This window comes from Macadamia integrifolia, chromosome 10, assembly GCF_013358625.1.
Source record: "Macadamia integrifolia cultivar HAES 741 chromosome 10, SCU_Mint_v3, whole genome shotgun sequence".
Taxonomy (NCBI): domain Eukaryota; kingdom Viridiplantae; phylum Streptophyta; class Magnoliopsida; order Proteales; family Proteaceae; genus Macadamia; species Macadamia integrifolia.
In genome coordinates, this window is record NC_056566.1 from 13,039,502 (window position 1) to 13,059,121 (window position 19,620).

At 35.4% G+C, this 19,620-nt stretch overlaps 1 protein-coding gene and 1 long non-coding RNA gene across 3 annotated transcripts in view; one reads left to right on the forward strand and one right to left on the reverse strand.

The window, feature by feature from the left end:
• LOC122091063 overlaps positions 1-19,150 on the reverse strand; it is a 25,151-nt gene extending 6,001 nt beyond the window's left edge. The window contains exons 1-2 of one of the 2 annotated variants that reach the window (XR_006143800.1): positions 19,065-19,150; positions 17,800-17,929 (exon numbers count right to left, since the gene is read on the reverse strand). This is a non-coding gene — a long non-coding RNA (uncharacterized LOC122091063). Of the gene's footprint in view, positions 1-17,799; positions 18,771-19,064 lie in introns of those variants that run through there. The other variant, XR_006143799.1, reaches the window with a different exon arrangement.
• Positions 7,519-10,716, forward strand: LOC122091062. The gene is made up of 2 exons (XM_042660878.1): positions 7,519-7,938; positions 10,579-10,716. Exons 1-2 carry the CDS (start codon positions 7,614-7,616, stop codon positions 10,599-10,601), a joined length of 348 nt encoding a protein of 115 aa, XP_042516812.1. The 5' UTR covers positions 7,519-7,613; the 3' UTR covers positions 10,602-10,716.
• Positions 19,151-19,620: the final 470 nt, after the last annotated feature.

The window sequence follows — 19,620 nt, forward strand, 5'->3', positions numbered from 1 at the left end:
TTTTGGTTTTTAACTTCCATACTATTTATAGGAAAAAAATCTCATATTCTTATAGCCCAATGAGTAAGGAGAAGCTAAAGCTAGCAACATCTCATTTTTTTGTAGTCCATTGGACTATTTTATCTTGGGACTCCTAGAGCTTTTGGAATATTAGATGCATGTATGCAGGTAATAATCTCTCAAATTGCATGAATATACTACCGTTTTTTTGGTTTCGTTTTTTTGAAAACTACACGTTTAATACTCGTATCGTTTGAAATGGGCAAAATGAGTACCCCCTCTCATGAAAGGTGATTATTTTCTGGGTGATGCGGAATAAACTTTAACTTATAATGGTGGAGCGGTAGACTTTAAGTCAACACTGACCAATAATAATTGTACGCGTTCACATTCATCTTTATATTTTAATCCACTTAATTGGACTCTATCTATTCCAGCTTCGTTACTCCTATGACTGTAGAATGTGGAACAGGTGATTCGGTCACAAGGAAAAATGAAAGATAAAGGGAAGAGGTCCATGGGGAGGGGACCTCTCCATTATCTTATCGTTTGTAAAGCTGGAAAAGACTTTTGAAAGGTGGAAAGGGGAAAATCATTGAATGCATCTGTAGCCATATGAGTGAGTGGGTCCATGAAAATGAAAGAAAATGCCTGTCATATATGAATACTCCCTAACCAGCTGGGTAAGACCATGTGCATGGGTCCCATAAAATAAAAGAAAGATATTTTTCAATGTGTGGTTCATAATCAATTAAAACATATATGATATGTTTTCAGGTGTTTTATAAATGGATCCACGTCACAAAAGTTATTTTTCTACCAAGAAAAAAAGTTATTTTAAATTATTTTTATTTAAATCTATACATCATAGCCCCTAAGACAAGCCTCCTTATGGTCAGCAAGGCTTCTGTAGAATCAATGGACGATAGTGGGCATGCTAAGACTCAAACCCACAATCAGTCAACTCGAGCGGCGATAGGTTGAGGGCATTTTCACCACTAGGCTACTAACACCATTGGTATCCAAAACTACAAACTAGTAGCTTGAACAACACAGATTCAAATGAAGAAGAACCATTTATTCGGAACCATTTAAAATCTATTTATAATTTAATTTAGATTTTGACTTCTATCTTTCACACTTTGAAATAAGGATGCCAATTTGGAACCGAATTTGATACCAACCATTTAAAATCATTTCGAATTGAACCAAATAAGAAACGATACGATTTTTGTTTTAAGAGAATGAGTCTTATTTGGTACAGTACGGTTTCGATATCTAAGGTAAAACCGTTTGATATAAATCAGGCATACCAAATTACCTATTTCCGAAATGAATCTGATATGCAGATGTATAGCAATTATATTACGTATGTATGGGCTGGCATTATCATTTCTCTTGAAATTACAATCGGTACGTACCAAGTACCGAAGGCCTTTTTGATTCATTCTCTTTTTTATAACAATCAGTGGGGGTGGGGTTAGGGTTAGGGTTAGGGTTAGGGATGGGGGATTTGGATCCTCTCCGAAGACTTTCCCTTTAGTCTCTCAGAGCTCCAGGTAACTGGCACACAACCTCAGACATGCTGTTAGAGGTTGAAAGTTATAAGAAAAATCATTGGAGAGAATCCAAATCCAGTTGTGGGTGGGGGATGTGAATTTGAAATCAAAATTGTTTACCGACGAACTAAATTGTTTACATCGAAATCATGAAACTATTTATTAAATGGTTCGATTTTGATTTTAAAATTGAAACTATGATTCAGTTTTTGTTTAAAGTCTAAACTATTGGTGAACCATTTAAATATACCATTAAACTGATTAACAATAATGTAGTAAGTTTAAGTCATTCAATGTTAAGTTTACATACATTTCAATAAAAAAAAATTTATAAGTTTACTTAAACAACTATTAAAAAAAAAGCATATGACAATAAACAATTCAATTCGATGTTACAATTTATATCTATTTCACTAAAAATTTTAAAGATAAAGAAGTTGTTTGGATAAAAAATTAGAAAATATAGAAAACCGTTAAAACTGAAATTGTTTATAAATGGTTTCGACTTTTATATATGAAACCGTTTATTAAATAATTTGATTTTGATTTTACCTTAAAATTTTGCACCGAACCATCTACACTGAAATCAAACTGATTACCAGCCTTAGGGGGGGATGGGGGGAGTGTTTCACATAGTCCTTTGGGATATGCAAATGAACGCTTCTGATCAACTGTGGATTCCTTCCCATCAATTGAAAACTATTGCGACACTAACAAGGGTTTATGGTAAGGGTGTCAATTAGTCTGATTTTGTTATTCTATTTGGTTTACATTCTGTCAAGGTAAAATCAAAATTGCACCGGACAAAACTTGCCAAGATTCCTTGAGCTCCAGAGACCAGAATTGATTCAGCAGCCATCTTTTTCCTTTAGCCAAGAACAACAGCAGTTGGGGAGCTTGGGTGGAATTGAATTGAAGTTGGGAATAGTTCTTATTAATTTCTTGGAGATGAAATCTAAACATATAATTGCATTCGTCCATAGCCGACAGTGAGTGAGTAGGTCCCATGGAAATCCATTATCTGACCATCTTTTGCAAGCTGGAAAGCAACTCTCAACCCTTGAGGCCTTTGCTTTTGCAAGGTGCATGGTCATAAAGACAGTGGGTTAGTATTTGGTTGATAGGAGAAACTATAGCCAATGCCCAAATCATACTTTAAAAGGCCTAAGTGAGTAGGTTTAAGGTTTTTGATCTTCCTTGCTAATAGTAAATTTACATATTTTGTCATAATATTTCTACATCTATATAAAATGTTTGACAAATATGCCTGGAAATGTAGCCCCTATGATAGTGGGAGGCCAATCACAACACGAACAGGAGCATCAACAAGAGCGCAATTTTTCGCATTCACAAGGATGGGGCAATCATTTTGCCTCCCTTTGTGTATGGGTGCAAGCACCACTCCGTTAGCAGGGTTCCATTTCCCTAAAAAGGAATTCTCATTAATACAGCTACCATATTCTTCGCTAATTTATTTCATCCTTAGTATTCTTTAAAATTTCTTTCTTTTTTCTGGTATATATATATTTATCGAATAATTAATAACTTATATAAAATAAGGGAAAAAGAAACTTAAAAGGCAGTATGGCCCCTACGCCCAGACACAAAGTGGGCAAAATGAGTGCCCCGCCTCTCATGAAAGGTGGAAATCTTGCCTCTATTGATGTTTCCGTGAACACTCTTAGTGCGGGCCACATTGTCTTTCAGAGAACCTCTTGTATACGAATATTTCATCATATTTCTAAATGATTATGCTTAAATGTAACCCACCCATATCTTACGAAAATTTCAGGGAACCTCTTGCTGGTTCTCAGGTATCTTTGCCTTTTTCTTTCTATATATTTAATTTCTTGGGGTTTGGGTTGTTCTCAAATAAAAAGCGTGCTCAAGAACAAATAAAGTTTAAAGTGAAATATTTTTATCCGCCATGTTTAAATATATATGAATTTCTAGAGATTTCTTTTGATCTCAAATAAAAAGCATGTTCAACAAGAAGTAAAGTTTAAAGTAAAATATTTTTTGTCGGCCATATTTATATATGTATGAGGCTGACGTTGTCCTTCCTTTTGAAATTATACATTTTTTTTGGTAGATCTTGAAATTATAATTGGTACCTCCCAAAAACGTAGTGTACCCAAGGTCTCTTTAGAACATGGGATTGGGATTGTCTATAGCGTTACATGGTGTGTAGCGCATATCCGACGATTAAGAATGTCTTGGGCTACACTTGAACAAATTAGACTGCAGGTTTGAGCGTTCTTGGTTATTGGATATGAGCTACACGCCATGTAACGCTACAAAGGAGCCCAATCCCTTTGGATGGGATAAGTAGCTTTCTGCTTTTGACTCATTCTCTTGTTGAAACATTATCATTAGGTTAGGTGAGGGTTGTTTCACAAGGAAAACGAAAAGAAGGATATGTGGAATTATCTCTTTTGAAAAGTTGCAAAAGACTTTAAAGGTGGAGCGGGCAAAATTATTGTGAGTAGCAATGTGAGTGAATGGGTCACTAGGTCCCATGAAAAGGAAAGGAAGAAACAGTAAGGCTTAGGGCCCGTTTGGTAACGTTTCAAGAAACGTGTTTCTGCCGTTTTTGTTTCCAGAAATAGCAGAAACGGAGTAAAAAGCGTTTGATAAAACTGTTTTGTTTCACTTATTTTCAGAAATAGAAATAGAAATTTTTACTTATTTATGGTTCAAGAAACGACTTAGGCGAAACAAGTTGAACTTGTTTCGCCGTTTCTAGATACGACTTATGGCCATTCTTTCATTGGTTACTATCGACTTCTAAAAACATGACTTATCAAACACCTTCAATTCCGTTTCTATTTCTAGAAACGGAAATTTATGTTTTTGCCGTTTCTTGAAACAGAAACAGCAGAAACGTTATCAAACGGGCCCTTAGTTTGGTTGTCAAGAAATGAATAGAAAAAAAAATTAATTTGAAGATGGCTTATGTGTCTGCCTAAGATTGTCTTCATTGCAATACCATTTTAATTTTGTAATCAATCCAGAAATATTTATTCTATCCGTTTGGGTACAACAATATCTTTACTTGGTAAAGCAGTAGGCATTTCAAGAGAAATTGTTGAATAGCGTTAAAAGAAGGTATTCATTCTTCGTGGAGGATAAAAAAACACTAGTATAGTTCAGGAAGCCTTTGAAGATATATATTACAGCAACACAATAGGCTTACAATCATTAACAAGGATATGAGAAAATACAAAAGACCATATAAATATTTCTGGATTGCAATATTTGATCACGAGGTTCCTTCATGTTCAAGCTCAGGGGAGACAAGAACTATACAACCTTACCCCGAAAATATTGAGAGGCAGTTTCAAGTTCCAACCACATATTAAACCAAATAAGGTGACGTTCTTAGCTCTTATCCTACTAGATGATAAAACAGCACTTATATTTAATGCCCATGTCATAAGTTTTATTTAAACCTCCATTATAACGATTTACATAAAGCCCATTAAGGCAATGAAGAAAACAGCCCATAAACGTTGAAGTTTAAATAAAGCCCATTATCCAATAGGGCATTGAGTAAAGACATGAGGATGGAATTCCATCCTCCCATATTCTTCCTCCTTTCTTTTCTCTTCCTACCTGTGCCGCACATCAAATTTCCTTGTTACCTCTTTTTTTTTTTTTGGGGGTGGAGGTGGGGGGAATTACTTGGATACCCCAGTATTATGACTCAATTGTTCGATATCCTTAAAGTTTGAAACTATTACTTGAAACCCATAAAGTTTGAAACTATTACTTGAAACCCCAAGAAACCTAATGGTGTTAGCTTGTTCCAAAAACGATGTTTCATGTAAAAAACGAAAATTTCAGTTTTTATGTTAAAATGCCATTTTTTTTTTTTTAACGAAACTGGAACGACGGAACTTCCTTTTGTCGTCCGTCAATTCTCATTTCTACCTTTTTTTTTTTTTTCATTTTCTAGAAAATGAACCACACACTATAATGCACAAAATGTTTTTATTCGTTTTTCTTCCATTCTCAATAGATTGACAAAAACTCTAGAAACGTTTTTTTAGAACGTTACCAAATGCTGCCTTAGTCTTCTTCATCTTCCTTTTTTTTTTTTTTTTTTTTGAGAGTTAGTCTATTCTTAGTAGTTGAATGGAAAAGACCACTCATATTTATGAGATTGGTAAAATGATTTTTCTATTCAACCACTAACAAGAATGTAACGCCATCACGTTTCGACTTCAAGTAATAGTTTCAAACCTAGGGCTATCAAGCAATCATGTCATAGTACATCGAGTGTCCAAGTAATAAATTCAATATCCTAAGCATTGGACAACTTTGCCTAGAACATTGAATCAAACCAGCGATATCTAGAATCATCCAATTTTCAAGGAAAATCAACCGGTGATCAAAATCACTTGACTATTTGCCTCTTTTAAAATTAACTGTGTACATTTATTTATTTATTTTAATCCTATTTCATGTTAAATTTTGATATGTCTGTACCATCCATAATGTTCAAACCAAGAACCAGGCCCCTTTTTGGGTTGGATGCCTTGTCCAGTTTTGAATCTGTGTAAAGCCCTAATTAGATTAGGTAAGACCAAGTCATTTGTGTTACTCAACAGGATTAATTTTCCTAGGTAGATAATCTATTTGTAGAATTTCTTTCAATGACTTACTTTATATTTTATATTTGTAGTATTTATTTGATGAAATTATATATTTGGTCATTCATTGAATGAATTCATATCCACTTGCTTGGTTAGATCAAAAGACATTACACTAACCTCGAACACAGAGAATGAAGCCTGTTTTATGAGGGCAATCTTGTCATTTAATCAATCAATGTTTAAAAAATGAAAAATAAATCGATAAGGTCGGGTATCGATTAGAGATCACCTTCAAAACCAATATGATACCAATATGGTTTTTTCCTTTTTCTTTTCTTTGTCCATACTGTTTCACCGCTATGATATCGGCACAATATCAAGATCAATGATTAGCGATAGTGATACGTATTGCCTGATATGGACAATCAAATATCAATACCTCAAATCATGGTTGGGGTTGATAGTGATTCTGATACCATGATTTAAACACTATTTCCAAATGTCATAACTTGGATTTTAATTTATTGGTGTTTAGACCGCATTAAAAATAAATAAATAAAAGGTATAAACTTCCCTAGCTGTAATCCAAAATAAGGGACAATGAAGCATGTGGCCACCTTGTAGAGATTCTCATTGTTCATATTCTTCTCACGTGATAAATAGTGGGACCTACATGGACTCCTTTTAACCATGGGGGCCATAATTGTTAATACCATTTTTCAGCCCTCATAGATGTGTAAAGGTGAAATTCCTTCTTAAGCCGTGTTTGGTAAATGTTTCTCAAAACGTTTATTGTCAAAAATGGAAATTTTAGTTTCTATTTCAAAATGCCATTTTTTTTTTTTTTTGGAAAGAAACCTAGAATGGCGGGAACCTACATCATTGTGTTCCAGTCAATTTCCATTTCTACTGGTTTTTTTAGGGTGTCAAAAAAAAAAACACACCATGAATGCACCAAACGCTTTATTTCGTTTTTTTGTTTCCAAACACAGTCTCACAACATTTGTCTACAATGTTACCAAACACAGCCTTACAAAAACCGGATCTGGCTCCTCTCCTTACCACACATCGTCCAAGTCAATCCATAGCTACTTGGGCGACTGCCATATAACGAGACAATAATCCAACGGTTTGAAAAAGACGCAAAGAATGAGACACCAAAACTATTAGATCATTACATCGTCAAATGGCACTTGCTCAAATAACTATGAATAAGACCTAGGCGATGGCCCTAAAGGAGAAGAGCCGAATCCATAGAAACGTTTCCGTAATATCTATAATAAAAATCTCTTGGGAGTCGAGCCATTTAATGACAACGTGTGGGTCCCAGTGGGAATCCATATATAAACAAAGCCATGGCACAAGAGTCTTGCTGAGTTGAGAGAGGTGTCACATGAGCGTGGGAATTGGGGAAGAAGAATAGAAGAAAAGCGTTTTGATTGAGAGAGAGAGAGAGATGGCAATTTGTAGCAGTAGATGGTTGGCCTTGGCAGCCATAATATTCATGGCCGGAAGTCTGATCTCCAGCAAGGGTGTCTCATCCCAGGGATGCGGACTTGATCTTATGGGTTTAGTGTATAAATGCTTGCCCATCATTCAAAATCCGGTGGTGGAGGAGGTAACACAGTCTCATTGGTGTTGTGGTGCGTTGAAGAATGTGGAAATCCCATGCGTCTGCAAGTACATCACCAAGGAATTGGAGGAGCTGTTCAGCATGGATAAGGTAGTCGATGTTGCAGAGCAGTGTGGAGTGACTCTTCCCCATGGGATGATATGTGGAAGTAAGATTCAATCCTTTTCTCCCTTTCACTAAATTTTTTTATGCCAAAAAGATTCCTTCTTGTTTGGATCAACCATGATTCTCTTCTGATTTACAATTTTTTTTGGGGGGGGGTGATAATAGACATTTTCACTGTTTTATATCTAGAGAATGAAAGAAAACTTAAAAAGAAAAAAATTAAAAGGAAGAAAGAAATCTACCTGCTTGCATGACTTTGCATTCAGATATAGATAGGTACGAAAAGATCATGCTATCACCCGCCTTGATGCTTCCGCATCACTTCCCATTGGCATTGTCTGTGCAAGAGGATAGGGATCTCTTCTTGCCCATTTTATAATTATTACTTAATATGATTGTGTCATTAGTTTCATATCAAGATTGAATCCTTTGTACTTTTTTTCACCTGGAAATACATGTAAACTATGAAGATCCAACAAGCCCCACTTCCTGCCATTTAGAAGGTGAAGAGGGCTATATATGGAAGCAAAGGGATAAGTGTTTGATCCTCACATAGTCAGTACATCCCAGTAAATATACGTGCAGAAGATCTATTCTCAAATCAAATCATCTAAAATTTGGTTATTAGACTTTGATTTATTTTGCATTCAAATCTCTTAGATTAAAAATTAAATAAAAAATATAACACAAAAATGTTAAGAGTTTTAAATAGGTTATTCATGATTACAAAAGCTTCCTTTTTTCTCTTTTTAAAACACATTTTACTTTATTTTTCTCTCGTTTTTACTTGGAAATGCACTTTGATTGTAAGAAAATAAAAGGAAGAGAAGTAAAATCCAATCAATAATAAAGTGGAAACTTTTATAATAGTTACCTCACAAAAATATGTAATCAATTCCAAGATATTCCTAATATATTTATCAAAATTTGTGCTTTAGTTTATAATCAAATTCCAGTTTGATTCTAATAAAAGTTGTAATTCTAAGAAAATTGCTTGCAGGGTGATCTATTAGCATTCCTCGGCATGGCTTAATATATTATAATGAAAAGTTCTAAGAAATAAGACACGAGAAGCCATGAGATATCATGTGCAATGCAATTGGGATGCTTATTTTAGATTTGTGTGACGCATTTTTCTCTCCCAACTAATTTATACAATCACAAGGGATAATAATTACAAAAGTTTCTATTTTAAGTTTGAAAATTTTCACTTTTTCTTCCCTTTACAATATTTTCATTACAAAACACATTAAATCACAAAACTTATTTTTCTTGATACCCTATAGGTTTACCTACGTATGTATTAAAAGTTTTAGGTCATGGAAGAGAATCCACGACAGCGAAATCATCACGGAGAAATCAAATCGAGTTTTTATAGTAGAAGGAGATATGATGAAGTTGAAAAAACCTCATGAAATTCCACAACCTAAACCCTAGAACCTAGGGATGTAATTAGGGTGTCTGATCACCCATAATGCAATGATCACCCGTTCCGCCGTCTGGCTTATATTCTTCATGCAGCATTCAAACCGAATGACTCTATGAAATTATGTTGATACTTCGTAACTTAGAAGACATCTTCCCTTGGAGATCTTTAAAATTACCACCACTAAGTTTTCAATTCGCCTCTAACCATCAAATAGTAGATTTCTCTCACTTTCTCTCTTCCCACGACCATACCCTATATCTGGGTCTCTTTATACTTGTAACATAGGATAATCACACTTATTTGCAGAGAGAGCTACTTGAGGATCAAGTATCTTAGTTTTTTTTTTTTTTTTTTTTAAATATATTTATTGGGTTTCTGTGTTTAACTACTTAGGTATTTGGTCTTATCTGAAACACCCAGCCACCCAATGGGCTGCCACATGGATACCAGTCCATGGGCCTTTATTACATGGATATGGATATTAATCCAATAGACTATGCAGAAAAGATAAGTCCCAACAAGCCACAAGTTGTTTTCAAACATGAACTTTGATTCTGCAATCTCAAATGCTATATGCTTGATGTTGAGATGGTCTTTGGTCAAGTGATAAATGGCAAGTTTGGATGCCTTCTATAGGTATTGGTCTACCTAATCTCAAGTTCTCAATCCTGTTTGAATCTAGTCAAGTGCATATTATCATTATCAATAAGATATAATTTGGTCTTTATCACCAACAAAAGATCAGAAAGTAATATATGGTGAATTCAATGGCTTAAGATGAACTACCAAATTTAATATGCGATTTATCATAATATCTATCATTGAACACATGGAAAGGGAAATTACCATAATAAAATTATGAATACTTAGTAATTTCATAGAGAATTACTAAAGCTAAAACAATGAAAAGCTTTCATTACCCTTAAATATATATATATATATATATTTAAGTCATTTCACAAAAGGTGACCAAATGCTTTTCATATGAGATAAACAAAAATCGATAAAAATATCTTACAGTTATTGAATTTCTTATGAAAACAATGAGAATTTATTTATTTATTATTATTATTATTTTTTTTTTTGGTAAATATTGTTGCCATCATACAACTCAAATTAAAGGTATTTTAATAATTCTATAGAGGGAACCAAATCAAATACGACCGAATTTGCTACAATAGTAGAACCATGCCATGCATGTGAGTTTTTTTTTTTTTTCTTGGGATTTTCTCTCATTATTCATTTCTTTTACAGGTTACACCATACCAAAGGCATGAAGCTGAGAGAAAAGGAGGAACATAGGCACTTTGGTGTTTTTGAACTTTTATATTGTAAGAGATCATCTCTGTTATGTCATTGAAACTAGAATAATACATTTTTGTGGCTTCTTCCCCCTCCCCACCCCCTCCCAAAAAAAAAAAAAAAAAAGAAATTGTTGAAACTCTCTAAAATAGAGATGGCTTTTATCTGTTGCATCCAATCTTGACCTTTTAAACAATATACAAAGCAACTCTTGGGTGAGACTGGCCATTAAATATGGAAACCCAACTTCCAAACACAGATGAAATGGGAGCAAGATTTGTAGGGTGCGTGTTAGTAGCATTTTATCTCTCTTGAAAAAATTGTACCAAAGTATATGATCATAGTTCTTGAGATGCAGTGAAAGGGTAACTTAAGTGGATTGATCACACAATGACACCCAAAACCCTTATTCCATCTTTTGTTTCTCTCTCCCCTTATTCCATATTTATATTTCTCCAGAAAATATCCTATTTTCTCAAAGTAAGTCTAAGAAGTAAAAAATCGTCAATCTCACAATCCAACCGTTCAAAAATAGATTTGATTTATCATATTAAATTAGAATTAGGGCTAATGTGAAAGAGTTCTTTCACGTTTGGGTAAGGACAATTTTAATGGTCATTAAAGTTGGAGATCTTTGTAAGGGTAAAATTGAACTAACGGTTTAGATCTCGCCGTTATGTCAGTCAAAGAATTGGATCCGTTGATTTTTATGGTCCGTATCATTTTAGTATATCCTTTTTGCGTCCGGCGTCTCGTGACTCTCGTGGCTACTCTGCAAATTAAGCACATGAAACTGTGCACTGTTTTTTGGCCGATTGGAGTTTGTGACCACTAAATCTATGTTTAGAAGGGCATATGAATGATGTACACAGCATTTCATCAAAAAAAAAACAAGAAGGATGAGTAATAGAAAAAGTCAAATGACTAGGGATCAAAGTTTACGAAAAGACACCCCTTTCCCTTGAAAATAGGGGCAGTGTCTGGGTGTGGGGAATACTAGACGAACAATGTTTCTGCTCCCATAATACACAAGAATGGTATCAAATTGTAGACAATATTGAACTTAACAGAGGAAAAGTCAAATGACTAGGGAATGATATATATGTGAAGAGCAGAATTCTCTAGAAAAAAAAAAAGAGATGAGTAATAGAAAAAGAGGATAAAGAGAATCACACCTAACACCTAAGATAGACTCAAACTAGGGGAGGGGGTATTGGCGTCCAGCTAAGACCACATCAGCATATCTCCATCTTCTCTTATGATTTCTCAACTTATTGATCACGTCCGGCTCAACTGATTGATACGAGTTATTTTTGGATATGTTGGAATCAAGTCAACGGATGAATATGAGACAGTTTTGGAATGTACTGGAATCAAGTCATGATTTCATCCATCCCCCACTTCGATCTTTGGCATTGGCACCTAGGACATCCCGCTTTTTCTTTGTCACCAAAATTGAAGGCCTTAGACAATAATAATTATTTTTCCAACAAGTGCACTTGCACGGTTTGCCCCTTGGCAAAGCAAACCCGCTTACCCTTCCCAACTAGCACAATTACCACTACCTTTTGTTTTCAGTTAGTACATTTCAATGTTTGGGGGCCTATAACACGCCCTCCCATTTGGGTGCCCGTTATTTTTTAACAGTGGTGGTTGACTATTCTCGAAGTACATGGGTTTATTTGATGAATCATAAAACTGATGTAACTCCTCTTCTTCGTTATTTTTCTGCAATGGTCAAAACACAATTCAACACCCAATTTCGCCAACTTCATTCTGATAATGCATGGGAGTTCTTTAATAACCCACATTTTGATTACTTTTGTTCTTTAGGCATGATACACCAATCAAGTTGTGTTTACACTTCACAACAAAACGGCGTTGTGGAGCGAAAACATCATCATTTGCTTACCATCGCCCGTGCATTGCTCTTCCTAACTAACTTACCATTAAATTTTTGGGGAGAATGTGTCATCACCACAGCTTTTATAATAAATCGTTTGCCAACACCAGTTCTTAACAACCAAACACCTTATGAGATTCTTTTTCATAAATCCCATATCTTGTCTAATCTCAAGGTGTTTGGTTGCCTTTGTTTTGGTCGCAATCCCATTGTTAAACATAAATTTGATAAACATGCATCTCCTGGTATCTTTGTTGGGTACCCATACGGCCAAAAGAGTTATCATGTTTTTGACCTATCCACTCAAACCATTTATGTTTCGCGTGATATCATTTTCCATGAACATATTTTTCCATACAATATGCTTTCATCTCCATTGGTTTCCAAATCTCCTGTCCTACCTCTACTAGCCACTGAACCAGACTTTCTTTCATCCGAACCCAACACGTTTTCCCCAACTGTTGACCTTGCCCCTCACCCTAATCCTATTATTCCCACTCACCCTGACCCAACAGCAGCACCCAACCCGACCTCTGAACCCGACCCGACACCTGAACATATAGTGCCACCCACTCTCACTTCCTACCTACCCCTTCATACCCTATCCTCTCGCACTCGTGTCCCACCCGATTACCTAAAAGACTACTATGTTTCCAGTGCCCGCTCTCAATCTTCTTCAATTGTTGGTTCAGGTACATCTCATTCTCTCTCTAATTTTTTATCTTATGATCAGTTTTCTCCTTCTCACCTTTCTTTTCTTAGCTCTCTATCTATAACTCATGAACCAACAAATTTTTCTGAAGCCATGCAATTACAAGAATGACGCACTGCTATGCAAGCTGAGATAGTGGCCCTTGAGAACAACTGTACATCGTCTCTTGTTCCATTATCCCCTGGCAAACGAGCTATTGGCTTAAAATGGGTTTACAAAATAAAAATAAACTCTGATGGATCAATTGATGGTTACAAAGCCCGACTCGTTGCTACGGGTATACATAGATTGAAGGCTTTGATTATCATGATACCTTTGCTCCTGTTGCAAAATTGGTTATTGTTCGTACTCTCCTTGCTATAGCTGCTGCTTGTGGATGAAACTTACATCAATTAGATGTGAATAATGCATTTTTGTATGGGGACCTTGCAGAAGAAGTGTACATGACCCCTCCTCCCGGTTATCTACGAAAGGAGGAGAATCTTGTTTGCCACCTACACAAATCCTTGTACGGCCTTAAATAGGCATCCCTCAATTGGTTCTTAAAATTCTCCAAAGTGTTGTTGCATTCTGGTTTCACAAAATCTCAAGTTGACCGCTCACAATTTTTTCCACATCAGCAAACCCCTTCGGTTTTTGTCCTTGTGTATGTCGACGACATTGTCATTACAGCATCTAATGCTACTTCCATTCAAAATGTCAAGCACCTCATATGCCAAACATTTCATACCAAGCACCTAGGGACTCTTAAATTTGTTCTTGGAATTGAAGTAGCTCATTCCAAGAGTGGCCTATACATTTCTCAATGCAAATATACTTTAGATATACTGGAGGATTGTGGTTTAACCAGTTCTCGGCCAGCTGATTTTCCCATGGAACAAAATTTAAAATTAATTGATTCTGTGGGTGATGTCCTTTCTGATCCTTCTATCTATCGAAGGATGGTTGGCCATTTGATATACCTCATGGTTACAAGGCCCGATATTGTCCACATTGTCAACATTTTAAGCCAATTCATGAACCAAGCTCGCCAACCTCACTTGGATGTGGTAGTTCGCTTATTGCACTATTTAAAGGCTACCCCAGGGCAAGGCATATTATTTCCTAAACAATCTGACCTTTCCTTAAAGGCTTATTGTGACTCTGATTGGGCCGGTTGTCCCATGACCCGCTGCTCCACCACTGGATATTGCATTTTTATTGGCTCATGTCCAATATCTTGGAAGACAAAGAAGCAAACAACTGTCTCTCGGTCATCGACGGAGGCTGAATATTGTGCAATGGCTGTTGCAACATTTGAACTTACATGGCTTTCTTATCTTTTACATGACCTCGGCATTTCATCTTCGGCACCCATCCCACTTTGTTGTGATAATTAGGCCGCTCTCCACATCGCTGCCAATCCGGTCTTTCACTAGCGTACAAAACACATTGAGATCGATTGTCATGTCGTTCGTGATAAGATCCCACAAGGCTTCCTTTGCCCGACCAAGATCTCTACTAAACAACAACTGGCCAATTTGTTCACTAAGTCTCTTAGCTGTGGGCAATTTCAGAATCTATGGTCCAAGTTGGGCATATGTGACTTGCATGCTCCAGCTAAGACCACATCAGCATATCTCCATCTTCTCCTATGATTTCTCAATTGATTGATCACGTCCAGCTAAACGGATTGATACGAGTTATTTTTGGATATGTTGGAATCAAGCCAACGGATGGATATGAGACAGTTTTGGAATGTACTGGAATCAAGTCATGATTTCATCTATCTATCCTAAAATCAAGTTCTTATGTTTTCCTTCCTAATATTCTCTCGACAGTTTTGTAAACATTGTATATATATAGTTCGACCACTGTACATGAAAAAGATATGAAAAAACCATTTTAAATTCAAATTTTATCAGAAGGAAGAATGAAGATCAAAGATCCAAGCCATCTCTTTCTGTAGGGATCCCTTCAAAAGAATCAAAAGTGAAAGCTCACAAATTCTAGAAGTAGTCTGTTTGGGTGACCAAAGGCAGGTTCTGTGGGCCTATCACTTAAAATGCTGCTAGAATTCTTTTCATAACTGCAATTCATATGTTTTCATAAAAGGAAAATAATAACAATAAGAATCTATATTCTTGAAAATGGCCACTTCTATACACCATTTTAAACCAAGAAGGCAGATGGACTGACATTAGGTTAAATTGTATTGAACAATTCCATTAGCTAACCAACCTCACATCAAACAATTCCATTAGCTAAATTCAAGCAAACCAACTGGAAAATATCCCTATAGGAAGTTAAATTGAACAATAAATGCAATCATCAACAGAGCTGATATAATAGTTCTAGAGTCTTGATGGATTCGAACCATCTCATGGGTGTAACCCCACATGCTCTTCTGTTTGAGCTAAAGACTCACCTAGGGGCATAAACCATGTTAGCTTCGATATATAATAAAAAATTAACGAGCCTCAAATAATGGATTGATATAATAAACAAATCAATTTAAAAAAATATATATATAATTTCATAAGTGGATGTGAGTCATAGGTTCCATAAGCATGAAATAGAAAAAATGAAATAAGATTGATCTGACAAATTTGTGGCGGGGTTAACATAGTGCTATTTGTTGAAGCTTGAGATGATATTTCTTGCAATAGCGATGAAGTTGAAGAAAGTGGCTGCATAAGCCCCCCACCTGGCCCCATCCAATCCTCCCACTATTTCTCCGTTTCTCTCACGCCCAAGCTTTTGGGTCCCAATTTGCTACACAATATTCAATCTCTCATTAATTGATCTAAGCTTTGGGTCCCAATTTGATACATAGAAACCATATTGCAGCAACAACAAGAAGCTCACATCAAAACATATTAACAGAGTATGACATTATAGCCATTGCAAATGTGAAAAGTAGAAATAAGTGGCCAAAGAAAAAACACCCTAGTCAATAATCAAATAGTATGAATGAGCTCAAGAAGATAATATTCAGCACATTCACTTTCTCAAAGAAAAAGTATATACTTAGCACAACCAATCCATGAATGGGGGCAATCCCAAAGATTATACAAGGTAGATAGGTCAAATATTCTTATAAAGGAATTTTTTTTTTCTCAGCAAAAGATTTTGTGCACGACCGTGCGTGCAATTGACGGATAAGGGTCTATGGTGCACCCCTTTCGTCCCCATCTGACAGTTGTGTGCATATTCTTGAATGGTGCTGCTGAGGTATAATGTATACCTCTGTTTTTTTTTTTCATCATTGCTCTTTCTTCCTAAACTGTCATTTTTTTTTCCCAATCTTTGGATTAAATTTATTGTGATACTCTTAACTGTATTTCTTTACCTAGTTAGGGTATTCGGATTTATCCAAATTCTAATGATTGAAGGTATTTTCATATTTCACAGAATAATGGGAGCAATTCAGGATCAAAGTAAAGACCCATGTCATTGATGGGTTAAATGCTGATCCTGTTAAGCTTCAAGTCCACATAAAAGAAATTGTTCTTTCCATTTTAATTCAATAATATCACAAAAAGAAGGAAAGATGAAAAAAAATCATGCAACTATGAACAAGGCAAAGAAAATAAATAATTTAAAAAATTGTGGGTAGAGGGTGAACGGTACAGCATAACAGAGCTTTCAATTCATGCAAATAAGATTAATTATGGAGATTAGTGAGGTGCTTAAATTGATCTTGGGGGGGGGGCGATTCTTGTGGTGAGGCCACCCAACAAGTCTTAATCTTTGAAGGGAGATAAGGTGTTGGAGATCCTCTTATCCAATTCCTTCAACTCCTTTGAAAATCGACCAATTTCTAACCTGTCAAGCATAATGAGCCGCTGCAACCCCTCTGCTCCAATTACACATGTTGTTGGCAACAAATTTTCATTAATTGTGAATAAAAGCCTTCCATTGGATGCTTGGATCGTCAATTAGAGCGTTTTTCAAATCCAAATTCAGAATTTAAAAAAATAATGGTTGAAGCCTTTTTCTTTTTTAATCAAATCCTTGCTCATAGGAATTAGGTACTTGACTTGATATAGACTTGAAATTTTATTTCTAGATGAATTCCATTTTAACCTTCTAGCACTTAGATTTTGGAGTGGATCAATGTAGATATGGGTTTAAACCTGATTTAATAATTAGGTTTAAATTGAGACCTGGACCTACCTCGGAGGTTCGGATCATGTTGATGGGTCCAATTATATCAGATAGATCAAAAAACCCATTTGATCTAAATCGAGCCTAAATACTGTAAAGATTCTAACTAGTAAAAAATATAATCAATTTGGATTATAACCCAGATCCATTCTCAATATCTAAATCATATTAATCGATTTCTCCAACAAAATGTTATTTTTAGCAAAAAAAAAATATTATAAATATTAATTTTCAAAAGACAGAATTTTAAAATACAAGATTGAAGAATTTTATAATCTAATCAAATCCCATGAACAAAATAATTACAGTGCTATGCCAAATGATACTTCTTAAGATCAGGAAACAAGATCTACACAATTCGAATATCCGATAATATGTGAGAGATGTGCCAAAGGTGATCATGAAGTACCCGATTAAGGAATTCTCTCTAAGAGATTTGATCTCCACAATAATGTTGCCAATGCCCCTGTAGGCTGCAATAACAAGTTCCAAATGGCAAAAGCCTCTGTAACATCTGCAATAGTAATCCCCCACATGCTCTGCAACACCAGTGATGAACCTTCCATTAAAAAGAAAAGCATAAAATGAATAGAGATAAAAGTTAGGTTAATCTTAATTGACCTAAGAAAATTGGGCTCACTCAAGTTCAGACAAAAATCTGAGAAGCCTTATCGCCCTAGGCCATGGACTCTTAAGTCATCATGAAAACAAAAGAAATAAAGTCTAAAGCCCAATAACTATGGCCAATCAAATACGAACCTTCCATGAAAAATGCCTCTAACATGGGTCTGGAGATCCAATGGAAGAATCATCAACATTGAATTAAATATAATGAAAAGGGAGGAGTAACTATGAAATATTAGTAATATGCTCTAATGGAATTCATGATAGAATAAGATTTTCTTGTTTTTTTTAGGGTTTATTGTTTGTGTGTGTAGACATAGAGAAAGGCTCCATACTTTCTAGTAAAGCTATAGTTTAATTTTGTAACATTTGACTTAATAACTGCTTCAAGTTTAGATGATGTTGTGTGATGTAAGAAGTCATCAGTAATGGCAGTAAAAATATACGAAGGAGAAAACCTACCTCTTGTCCCAAAGAGTTATGGGTAGGACTAACCAACTTTCTCAACTGTCCACAGTGATGTAGCAATTGGGCCATATCAACCAACATTTTAGTGAAACACAAGTACATAGTTCAGAAAAAGAACATGGTGGAGACCATTTTGATGGATCCAATTTGAAATCGTGGTAATCTCCAATGCAAAAGTGACCTTTAGGGTTAACAAAACCCTCCATTCTACTGATAATTAGATGCCCACAAAGCTTCCAAACTTAATAGATTGTCATTTTTTTTTTTTTTATCATTGAGAGAGAGAGAGAGAGATTATTCTTTCTATTTTAATTCAATAATATCACACAAAGAAGGAAAGATGAAATTCATGAAACAATGAACAAAGCAGAGAGAAATAATTAATGCCAAAATTGGATTGAGGATAATTTACAAGTAGAGTGTTAATAAACCCTCCACCATCCAAACATATATCTTTGTTCCATCTATTAAAAATCCAAATAAGATGATATTGAATAAGAAGTAAGTAAAAAACCAGCCAATGGTTTAATTTATATTTGGTTTAACAATACAAGAAAAAAATAAGGAAGATTAGAAGCTCACTTGAACAACATCTTAGCAGTTATTTGATTGCTTCTATAAATAGGGATTTTTGGGACTTCCATAGGACCTTGATTATCGATCGACCCCGGGAAATATATAGTGAAGATAATTAAAAATAAATTAAAAAAAATAATCCAGTAAAAAGCTAGATGACTAATCTAAAAGTTATAGATTAGTAGACCTTACTATTTAACATAGCCCTCTTGCCATCCTTAAAAATTGTAGATTAGTGAGGTGCTTAAGTTGATCTTGACCAGGATTCTTGTGTTGTGGCCACCCAACAAGTCTTAGGTATCGAACGGAGACAAGGTGTCGGAGATCCTCTTCCCCTTTTATGTAATCCACCTCCTTCAGCCCCTCGGAGAACCGACCTATTTCTAGTCTCTCAAGCATAGTGAGCTGCTGTAAACCCTCTGGTAGTGACTTTAATTCCTTAAAGCCAATCAATTCCAACGATCGAAGAGAAGTCATTCCCCATAATTCCTCCGGAAAAGGCTTTACAAAAGGACAATTGTCTATTGACAATGATCGAAGAGATGGAAAGACTAGTGGGGTG